General features: G+C 44.1%; 1 protein-coding gene across 1 annotated transcript in view; it reads left to right on the top strand.

Annotated features, from left to right (window-relative positions):
• Positions 1 to 1,214: 1,214 nt before the first annotated feature.
• Positions 1,215 to 12,040, top strand: part of btg3 (B-cell translocation gene 3) — a 13,255-nt gene continuing 2,429 nt past the window's right edge. The window contains exons 1-4 of the mRNA XM_010767783.1: positions 1,215 to 1,319; positions 2,257 to 2,463; positions 2,569 to 2,706; positions 3,115 to 3,301. Of these exons, the coding sequence (XP_010766085.1) occupies positions 2,291 to 2,463; positions 2,569 to 2,706; positions 3,115 to 3,301 (498 nt within the window). The 5' untranslated portion in view covers positions 1,215 to 1,319; positions 2,257 to 2,290. The remainder of the gene's footprint in view (positions 1,320 to 2,256; positions 2,464 to 2,568; positions 2,707 to 3,114; positions 3,302 to 12,040) is intronic.

The raw sequence follows: 12,040 nt of genomic DNA, 5'->3' as shown, positions 1-12,040 counted from the left end.
GGGGGCTTGTTGTACCCCCGTTTTTAGAGATTTGTGTATGGAGGAAAAGAGAGAGGGTTTTATTTTCTGACGCTGCGTGCATGAGTTCCCTGACACACCGGGGACACATATTCAGGCACGTGCACACATAGACAAAGGGCCCGGCCTTCCCTCCCTACAGGCCAATCATGCAGGCTGCATGGGGCCTCACATTGCGCAGGGGGCCTCGGCTTATGAGCTCGGCTTGTGCGCAGTTCTCCGCGCAGTTCTTTATGTATAAAAGGCATCAGAAAGTGCACTTTGCATGATAGGTCCCCTTTAATACATTTTATGAAGCTGTGTTTTATTCTGAAGTGGATTCAGCTAATCTAAAAATTACAATACCCTAAACATAATAAAATGAAACACCTGACAGCAGATTAACATTGTAATTGACCTGACTTGATTATTTTACTTTTACTTATCATATTCATCATTGTAAAAGATTATTTACTTAGGCATCCTTATTTATCTACCTGCTTGTTTTTAGGCAGTGTAGCAAAAGTTTGTTTCAACTATTTCCACAAGATGGTGCTAAACGCAAAGAAACTGACTTAATTAAGCTGAGCTCAATATATATTCACACTTAAAAATGTGACCTTATCCTGAGTTTTCAAATTACATACAAGATGTTTTTGTTTTTTTAATTTCATGACATGCTACACCTTAATTACAAACGCTACGTCTATTATGACTTTTTAAATATGTTTGTGACATACTATACAGTTACTTTTTCCCATATACTTTTGTGAGCAAAGAGATCACGATTGTTCCATGGTTTGTATTCTTGGGTATGTGCAACACATCTCGAATGTTGCCTCATTTTATTTTAAATAATCAATGCTAAGTCTGTCATAAGAATTTAAATGTAAAAGCATGAGAGAAAATGAAAGGGGCAACACCGGCTTTTTCTCATGATAACAAACAAGTAGGCTGCACATCTCTTTAATCAGATCACGTTATAAACTTTACACCAAATTAATTTTTTTGAAAAAAATCCGATTTATGCCTATTTTTGTAAACATTCATGATGAAAGGACATCTCTGGATGACTTGCAACAAACAAAAAAGACATGCCTGACGCTTTGAGGCATGACAGTAATGGCTTATCTCCACGAAGAGCATTTGCTCGACCAATAAATGCGCTACATCGTCTGTTTGTAACCAATGAGAGTGCTCGGTGAGTGGCTGCTGTGTTGTAAAGGGCGTGGTTAAGAACAGAGTCTCAAGGGTTCTTATGCTGACCGACTTTCCTTTCCATTGATCATTTGACCACACGCTGGAGGATAGCTGAAATAAAGGTGAGTAAGGATGAATGTAGCCTCTTGTCTCACTAACTTTTGATATAGTTTGTATATAACGTAAATGGGGCTATTTAACAGTTTAATTATAGCAATGTTCAAACTTTTCCCGCAACATTCAAACAAAGTATTGCTGTGTAGTGTTAGTCATCAACATGACATGAGGCTGTTGGCGAAGTTACTAACGTTAGCTATGGAACTAATGCTAACACTCTTTTATTTTCTAGAGTGAATACTACTTTGTAATCACCATGAAGTTGTTTTCAAAACGCCACCGTTGTGTTAACATGTTTGTACTGTTAGCCTAACCAGCTAGGCGAGTACAGCAAATGTTGTGCAGTGCGGTGATGCGTAGAATACCGGAACTAGTGCGTCACAGCCCGCCAGACATTATAATAGGTGGACCTTGAAATCAAAAACAACAACAGATAAGACTAAATGCGGCGAAATTGCCTTTTTATCTGTTTCAGTGTTTACTTCATCCCTTCATAATTTTAAACCACAATAATCTCTAAAACAGCAATCGTTCCCTTGGACACGTGGAGTCTTGCTAACTAATGAACGGGACTTTCTGAAAGTTCCCAAGGCAACATAACAACAGTATCTGTTTTTTTTTGGAATGCATTTTTTTTTTTTTTAATCAATGTCTGGGATAACGTTAGTTTAGGGAGGCACATAACTAAATGGATGTAATTGCAGTTGACCCTGAGTTGTTGTTCCTTCAGACCTAATAATACTAGTGCTACTTTTCATCAGACACATTTAAGGCTTTTTTCCCCAAAAAGTTCCAGCTGGGATGAAGGTTAAATGTCCTTAAAACCAGAAGGACTACTGATCTAACCTCATTTACCAACTGATATCTTACCTCAGAAATTCTCATAATTGTACATGTGCCTTGTTTACTGCTGCCAATCTTAATAAAGTTATCTCCTTACAGGGGCTGTGGGAAGGTAATGAAACGCATGTGAAACATGAGGAGAGAAATTGCAGCTGTGGTATTCTTCCTGAAGAGGCTTATAATAAAGGGGGGGAAGTTGGAAACACACAAGATCGATCTGTTTGTTGAGAGGCTGGCTGTTGCACTGCAGGAGAAGTTCAAGGGGCACTGGTACCCTGGAAACCCCAGCAAAGGACAGGCATACAGGTGCTGCTCTCTGTCCTCTGCAGTTTTTACAAATAACTTTAGCTTTCCAAGACATCTTTCTGTTTCACAAATAGTGTACTAAAATCTGCTGCATGTGATCTGCAGGTGCATCAGAGTGAACCGGGTCCAGCGGCAGGATCCAGAGCTCCTTCGGGCCTGCCGAGAAAGCGGGGTTCAGTACAGTGACCTGGCACTGTCCCGGGAACTCACATTGTGGGTGGACCCTGGAGAGGTCTGTTGCAGGTAAGACTTGAGTTCAATTGCCATAAAGATCTGAGACAGAATTGGAAGAAGTTTGAAGTTAAAAAAAAAATTACTAATGGATTTAGCTTTAAAAAAAATCATTTTAAAGGCAACCAGTATATTCTTGCCAGGATAATTGTAAATATTTGACTGGCATCTGTAGCCAGTGCCAATTAATGAAGAACATGAACATAATCACACTCTTCTAATTTAAATGTATTTTGTGTTTCACCCCTGTACTTTTTCTTGTTTTTGTGCATGTTACAAATATGTCAAAATCCTTTTTTAATTTTCAGCATGAAGTATTTTTCTTCCTACCAAACCTTTTAAAGAATTGTCTACTTTAAACAGATATTCTAAGTATGTTAAACCTTCCGACACCTTTTTTATGACTTTTCCTATTATTAGGCACGGAGAGACAAACCCTTGGTTCTCATTGGCCACTTTCTCTGATGATGAGGACGGCAAAGATGTTGCAAAGGTGACTCAGGCTTTGGAGAGGGTGACATCAGACTACCACTCTGGATCATCCTCTGATGAGGAGGCAACACGCACTTCCCCCAACACTGTGCACAACAGCCGCTCTGATTACAAGGTAAGGCATAATGCATTGTAAAACCCATGACTAAAAACCCCATGCATGTTTGGAGAACAATGGCAGGCTGCGCCAGTTCTGTGTTCCAATAGTCCTAAAGAAATCAGGCTCAAGGTTTTTTCCTTAACACTTTCTTGAAACATCATAGGGTTAGTAAAAGGTGTGAAGGAGAATTAATCAGGATTTAGGAAAAGACTACTGTGGTGCTAGGAGAATTCGACTGCACTTAAAGAGCAACTTGCAGGTTAGACACACCAGTGAATAAATGTGTAAGAAAATGATGAATACACTAGATTTCCCAAAAAATATACAGAAATATACACTACTGTTACGTTCCCTATTGGGCTAGGACAGGGGTCTGCAACCTTTTTGACCAAAAGAGCCATTTTGCTCCTTTTTCCCAAAAATGTTTTTGTCTGGAGCCGCAAAACATATTTCATAGCTTGATAGCTAATACAGTTGTATTTATTGTTATATCAGACAAAAACTACAGTTTTTTGCATTTATTAGGCTATTTATTACATTATATAAAACTGTTAACCTCTAATAAGAAACAAAGAACTCCTAAAAGGATAATTAAAAATAATACACAGGCCTACTTTAAAATAAATTAAACACAGCACTTGGGAAAAAACAAATATTATTAAAATGGGCCCACTTTGAAATAAATAAAACAGATAGCTGCACCCTAAAAAGAGTTAAAGGTAGAGTACAGTAGTTAAGAATGGAGAAACCAGCTCGAGTGCGCTAGAATTTGGAAATACACAACCGGAAAAAATATGCCTCTTCCTTCAGACTTTCTTACAGAGTCCCTCCTCCAACACACACGAACGCGCATCATCAATGAGGCCACAAGATAAGTTTGTGCACAGATGGAAGGCTGACAGGCAGTTAGGCCATCCAGTTATTTTAGCCGGGCCGGCTAAAATGATTGGTCGTGCTTTTTACAGCTCTACGGCTTCCAGAGATTACTTTTTGTATGTATTTATTGTCAACGCATTTAATATATTCATTGCTATCGGGACGTTAAGAGCATTCCATGGAATATAACAAAAAGTGTTTTCTAAAATAAATTACATACCCCATTGAATTATGACTGAAGATTGTCAGCTGTCTTCCTCTCCCTTGTTGTTCCTCGATACGTAAAGGCTGCAACACCGTTGACAACTTCTCTCTCTACATATCAAACATACCGGTAAACCAGCATCGTTTGCTGTGAAAGCATATAACTCTGTCCACACAGAATTAATTCCTGTGTTCCTCCGGTACTTTTCTTTGATTTATCCATAGTTCGCTCATCGAGCCGGGGGTCAGGTTATTCACCCGCAGGAAAAGGCGCTCGTGCGGGACCGTAGCAGGATGTGACGCATATTTTAGTTGACCTAATTAAAACCGTTTTGTTTTTTATTTATGTGTCACAGTATCACCTCAAAATACAAAATACGAAACATTTTCAACCATGCAACAAAATATAAATAGTCCTACAAATACTTTTATTTTATTTCCTTCTTATTTTTGTCTAGAGTGAGAATACGTTTAGCTAGTTTTATGGTTCTGATGCTTTGTAAAAATAAGTTGGTTGCGTTGTTTATATCGTTAAAATCTATGGGATGTCTTATGAACAATAAAATAAAAGAAGCAATAAAAAACAGATTCGGTTCCCTCGGGTCTCGTCCGTTCCCGAACTCTTCCCCGCGTAGCCGGGCAACCCGGCCGCCCAACGGCTGGGGACCCGATCCCCTTGCGTTCCCTTATGGCTGATGCTGGTTAAAACCTTAAGCCATATTATATATATTCAAAAAAAAAAAAAAAAAAAACAAACCAAATATAAAACTTTTTGTTCGGGCCAGTGTTTTACGTCGTCCGTCTCGTCGGACTTCGATTTGTTTAACCGGTTGTTTGTGGGCCAAAATGTCATTGTTTGTTTCACCGGTGATCCTCCGGGCGTGGTCTATTACCCGTTGCAGAGTTTGAATTCACGTCCTGAGATTTGTCACTCGATTCGCGTATCCGATGTCCTTTGGATTTATGGAAGTGTGTGATTTATTTGCTTAGTTTCTGGTAGTAGACATTTGGTCACCAGTTGTTGATCCTCTTCTCCTTCCGACATTCTTTGTGTGTCGATCCTGTGTCAGTTGTATGATTGAATTAGATTCGTAGTTGAGTAAGATTTCGTGGTAAGATTAGTGTGTGTCTATGTAAACGATTATGTGTAATCCAGGTGTGTTCAATTATGTCTTGCTGCTCGTTTTAAGACGCTCTCGCCTGTCAGCTTAGCTCTCACTACCGTCAAGACCGCCGGAAACATGAGATGAGAAGGTGTCGTGCCCACTCTCACGGCCTATTCCTCCCGCCCTTTAACCTACTTGCAGAGTAGGTTTAGTGCGTAAGAAGCCTCACAACGCTCCACGCCCTGCAGCCTCCTTGACGCGTCGACGTACACGTGTGGTGTGATGGTATATATAATTAAGTGTGTGTGTTGTGGTATGTGTGTCGTGTGTGTGTAGTGTGTGTGTGTCGTCCAAATTGTCGGGGTCCTCTTTCCCGTCGCCGGACATGATTGGAGGGCCGTGGAATATAATATAATTTCTGTTTGGGGTGGTCCCAAAAAAACAACTTGCGTTATTGTGTAATTTTATGGTAGATTCTTGTGTCTTGGTGTAGTGATGTGATTTGAGTTCGATGAACACTGTTAGGTTAATCGTAGTCGGTTTGCGGTAGGAGCACTAGCGGAGTTACTAACCCACAGATAGGCACATTATAAGGGCGTGTATAAGTCTCGGGTACACGTACTTCTCATTGTGACTTGACACCGACCCTGTGCGGTCTCGTCTTACCTCTCTCAGTAGTTGTCTCGCTTGTGTGGTGTATGGAGACATAGGTTATAGAAAATCACCGACTCCAAGGGTTGATACTTGATATAATAGTTTCACAACCTGTTTCTGATATGTTGTTGTCATTCTTAGGCTCTATTTGCTCGACTGCGAGGAGATACTCCTCGATACGTTTATGTGGCTTCTCAGCTTTTTAGTTTTACTCGCGAGGACTCGGCCGGCCTCTGCACACGCGGAGCCAGAGTGCTAGTAGGAAGCTGTGCTGCCTCTTCGGTGTTAAAGACCGAAGGGGAGTTTGTGTCGAAATCCACTTGCGTAGGCCGTGGAATATTGTCTGTTCTCGTCCACCCCCTTGTAGATGTTCGTTTGTAAATGTGCTGGGACATCGCACCACTAACCCACTAGTCCGGTTATGCGCACGCCAACCGCCTCCCTACAAAAGACAGGACCGACAAGAAATGCCAGAAGTCGCGACGGGTCAACCGGCTTCTCGTTAGGGTCTCAAACTACTGTCAAGTTTTATCGTAGAGTTGAGTGTAGTGTGAGGAGAACCAATGCGACATCGTACGTAAGGTGACGAGTCTACTACGCCTCTGCGCTGTGTGACACACTAGAGAGTCATCGCTGTCCCCTTTTGTCGTCCAAAATACGTAGTTTTGTGTATAAGCAGTCTGGTCATGTCGTCGACACCTCTCTCTGTTACATGAAAGACAAAGCAAAATTCCATAGGTCCGCGTTGTTACAGACCAGGTCACGTTGGGGGAAAATTTAAGAAGGTACTCTTAAATTAAGAAAGTTCGTCTCATTCGAGACCGTCGCAATGTCGCTGGGAGTTTTCAGAGTGAACTATGTGGTATTGTAGGGAAGAGGGACCCGTTTGAGCTCTGGTGACCCAAACTAATGCTTTGTTGGGCGGTGAAACGTAAAAGATACAAGGACTTGAAGACGGCCATCCGAAGCCTTGATCGAGCATCGGTGCGGATTCATACCTGCCGAAGTGCGTCCAGCATTCGAAATCTGACATGAGTATTGCTTTCTCGTCTTGGACGGAGAACTCGAGAGGCACTTCGAATGTGACATGATTGTCGCGGGTCCGAAGTCGGCCGGGTGCACACCACGGCGACGTTACGCAAGTTGCGTGGTCTTTTATACGTGGGTGAAGTCAGAGTCCGCCTTTGGCCGTGTGATTACGATGTAAAAAGGGGATGTAACTTCCGTACACCCACACTACTCTTCCTCGTTCACCTTTCGACAGATCCTACACGGTTGTGTTCGGTAGCGATTGTGGTCTACGGGCCGTCAAGCCTCAGATTCGAGGTAGACGCATAGGCCTGAAGGAATAGGACGAAGCTAAAAAAATAAAGATTGACTTTCACGGACAGAGCTCCGAGGGACGAGCAATCGAAGGTTGACTTCAACCGGACAGAAATCGAGGGTTGACTCCCCCTCAGCCCGCCCGGCCTGAAATTCAAATAAGGGCAAGGCGCCCTTAGGACATGATTGGTTGCGCTCTCCCACCTCGTAAATGCTCCGCCGTAACTCGCCAACCGCAGTGTGCTGAGCCCGGGGCGGACGACAGGTAGTTGTTGAGAAAAGACCAAAATTGCTGTTTGAGGCGGCGGACGGAGGCTGAATTACCCAAGACGTCAATCTTATAACCTGTGACCCTCGAGTGCGTTGTCGGTCATGATCATTAAGCGGATGAGTGGTAGCAGTAGTGATGGGACGAAGTTGAGAAAAGAAATGAAACGGCTGAGTGGCGTTCTTGACTTACTGGTCACGATAGGGGTGCGTTTAAGCAGGAAAGACTGTGGCCGGTCGAGCGAACATCCTTGCCGGTCTGGATTCTTACCGGAGCTTCAGTTTTTCTGACGGTAAGAAGATCGACGGGGGTGCAAAATGTCTTAATAGTCCGAATTCTTTTGGTGGATATTGGGCGCCTATTAATTTAGTAGGGCCTGCTCTCGGGGGTGCACAATGCAAGGATAACCGATCCCGTCCCCAGCCGTTGGGAAAAACTATAGCTTCACGGTAAATTTTTTTTTTTAACAATAGGTCGCACTGTCTGCATAGCTCTTAATAGTCGCCCCCCTCGGAGCGACCGCCCTTTCGGTCACACACCTGGACAGTTGGCTTTGGAATGTCGTAAATGGGTTGTAAATTCTATTAACCAAATTTTGCCGGGTATTATATTCCTGTTAAGCACGCAAATATGACACTAAGAGTGGTCTTGTCGCGGTGAGTACAATACTATAACTGCGCTCAGTAGCGTCTCACTGCTACTCTTAGCCGCAGGGAAATTATCTCTTCTCTTCTCCTCCACACCGAACACGTACACACACACCAACCGTCTCGTGTCACTCCCTTTCCACACATTACAAGACCTTCACTTTGCTCCTTTCGTCTTTTTTTGGTCTCCAGACAAGGAAGACAAGTGTTTTTACCGTACGTGTCTGGAGACAAAAAGAGCGCTGAAATGTTGTTATGTGTGGAAGGAGTGACAGCGACGACGGTTGTGTGGTGTTACGTCGTCGGTCGTGGGCGAGAGAGATATAATTTCCCTTGTCGCTTAGAGTAGAGTGAGACGTACTGGATTATAGTATTGTACACACAAGACCTCTTAGTGTCTTGCCTGCTAACAGGAATCATTAATACGGCAAGTTTGCAGTAATAAATTTAGATCCCGTTTTTACACATTCAAAGCAACGGTGTCCAGGTGTGTGACGAAGGGGCGTCCCCGCTCCGAGGGGGGGGGGGGGCAAACTATTAGAGCTAGCAGCCGTGCGGGGACTATTGTTAAAAAAAAAAATTTACCGTGAAAGTATAGTTTTTCCAACGGCTGGGGGACCGGATTCGCGGTTACCCTTGCATTGTGACCCCGGGAAGCAGGCCCTAAAATTTAATTAAGGGCCCCAATATCCACAAAGGAATATCGATATTTAAGACATTTTGCACACCCCCGTCTCATTCTGGGCTTTTCCGTGTAGGAAAACTGAGCTCCGTAAGGAATCAGACCGGCCAGGATTGTTCCTCGACCTGGCCCATCTTTTCCTGCTAAAACGACCCCTATTCGTCAGTAAAGTCAGAACCCCGCCACTCAGCCGTTCACATTTCTTTCCTCAACTTCCCGGTAACCATCACCTACTCTACCACTCATTCCCTTAATGATTTCATGACCGACGACCCGAGCGTCACAGGGTTATAAGATTGACCCTCTCGGTAATTCAGCCTCCTGCGTCCGCCGCTGCAAGACAGCAATTTGGTCCTTTTCTCACTACTCGCTCGCTCCCCCCGCCAGGCACACTGCGGTGGTCGAGTACGGCGGAGCATTTACAGGTGGGAGAGGGCAACCATCATGTCTAGGGCCCTTCCCTTTAGTGAATTTTGCAGTCGGGCTGGAAGTCAACCTGTGAGTCTTGCTCCTCGATAGCAGTCAACCTTTCGATTTTCTGTCCTCTGTCTGTCACGTGGAAGTCAATATGCATGGTATATTTTTATTTCATCTCTCTACCGTTTTAGTATATCTCAGGCCTATGGCAGTCTAACCTCTTTCTTGATTGGTGATGGGCTTGACTCCTCGACCGCGTCTAGACCACAATACAACCGTTATGGATATTCTCGCATAGGGTGAATAAGGAATGTTATAGTAAGGTGAACAGAGAAAGATATAGACAGTGCTCATTTTTTTACCTATCGTCATATAATACACAGAGCCAAAAGCGCTCTGACTTCACTACGTATAAACCCGCTTATATTGTGTAACGTCGATGTGGTAGTCACCGAGACGTCATTCTGGACCTGCTGACAATCCAGTACACGATTCGAAGTTGTCACATACTGTACTGTTCTCCGTCAAAGACGAGAAAGCATCTCCTGTAGATTCAATGCTGGACCACTTTCGCAGGGTATGAATCCCACGCAAATGCTCGATCAAAGGGGCTTCGGATGGCGTCTCAAGTCCTTGGTATCTTTTCCTAAGATTAGTTGGGTACAGCTCACAAAACGGTCCACTCTGTCCCCTTACATACTAATGACACCCTAACTGAGCACATAGCCAGCGTCTCAATGAGACGGAAACTTCAATAATTACAGAGCTACCTATCCTTAAAATATATTACCACACTCCAACGGACTGGCGTAACAACACCCTCAGGACATTTTGCTTGCTCTTTCATGTACTGTTGCAGATACGCAGAGAGAGGTAGTCGACGACATGACCGACATACATATATACACAACTTTACGTACTCTGGTACCTTGACATCCAACATTTAAGGGACAGTCAGACTCGACTCCTTTAGTGGTCACACAGACGGCGTAGTCAGACCGCACCTTACACACGTAAGCGTCACTGTTACTCTCCTCTCTCTCACAGAAAAAAGACGTAATACGTGGACTGTACGATAGCTGGTTGCGCACACGTACGCGACTTCGCATCTTCTTGTCGCCTTCTTCGTTTTTTGGGCGGTTGCGCATCATCCACGGCACTACCATGGGTACCTGGCTATGTGCGTGTCCGCTCATTTTCAAAAGTATAAACTAACAACACAGGTAACAGACCTGGGCACTCATAAAACACGGCCACCACAGAGGATTTCCGACACACTCTCCCCTTACGGTCTTCTAACACCGAACGAGGAGCACTCCTACAGCCAAAGCTCTAGGATCCGACGTGTGCGTAGCCGATCTGATATCATAGGCAGGACACTGAATACAGCTGAGCAGGGCTATTCAAATTGGGCTTCCTCTGCGCACTAGTCAGCACATAGCTCTAGAATGAACCAACCTGAACCAAGAATTCGAGAATCCGTTGTGGAAATTTATACAGCTACAACAATATAGGTACAGGAGAACCGCCATACCATCCACAAGGCGGACAATACACGTGTGTTGTTTTCTTGGAGGTATAAGACCGAGAACCGCACAGGGTCGTGTCAGTCCAAGAGTACTTTACCCCGAGACTAACACGCCCTAATGTTGCTATCTGTGTGGGTAGACCTACGGTCCTAGTCCTCCTACCAACCGACTACGAAACAGTCCAACTCAATCACATCACTACACAGCACAAGCAATAGCTCATATACACAATACCAAGTGATTTTTGAGACACCCACACAGAATCCCTCCCCCCACAATGTCGGCCGACGGAAGGACCCGAACAATTCTTGGACACACACACACACACACTTACACACACACACACACGACACACACACACACACACCACACGTGACTCGACGCGTCAAAGGAGCTGCAGGGCCGGAGCGTTGGTGAGCTCTCTCACTACCCTACTCTCATGGTAAGGCCGGGGAAAGCCGTCGTAGAAGGCCCCCTCCCTCAGGTTCCGGGCGTCTGACAGTAGTGAGACTCCGAGACACTCCTTGTCTGCGAGAGCATAAACGAGCAGCAAGAAAATTAACACACCTAGGAACATAACTCATAACAACACTAATCTAACACCGAACTACTCAAAAATTACGAATTCTAATCAATCATAAACTGACAACAGGATCGACACAAAAGAATGTCGGAGGAAAGGATCAACATGCGTGAACAATGTCACCCCAAAACAAAGGAAATAAATCACACACTCATTAAATCCAAAGGGACATCCGGATACCGCCGAATCTGAGTGACAAATCTCAGGAGGGAATCAAACCAACGGGTAAATTGAACGCGGGAACACCGGTGAAAAACAAACAATACATAGGCCACAAAACACCGTTTAAACAAACAAAGTCCGACGTAACGCGACCGTAAAACAACTGCCGACAAATTTAATTTGGTGAATATAAATAATGGCTTAAGGTTAGACCCAGCACAGCAAAGGAAACCAAGGATCTGGTCCCCACCGTTGGCGCGCGTGGGTGCGGCGTACGCGCGGAAATTCGGGAGACCGAGACCG

Source organism: Notothenia coriiceps, unplaced genomic scaffold, assembly GCF_000735185.1.
Source record: "Notothenia coriiceps isolate Sejong01 unplaced genomic scaffold, NC01 NC01_scaffold00004791, whole genome shotgun sequence".
Lineage (NCBI taxonomy): Eukaryota > Metazoa > Chordata > Actinopteri > Perciformes > Nototheniidae > Notothenia > Notothenia coriiceps.
This window is presented reverse-complemented; position numbering and strand designations above follow the sequence as displayed.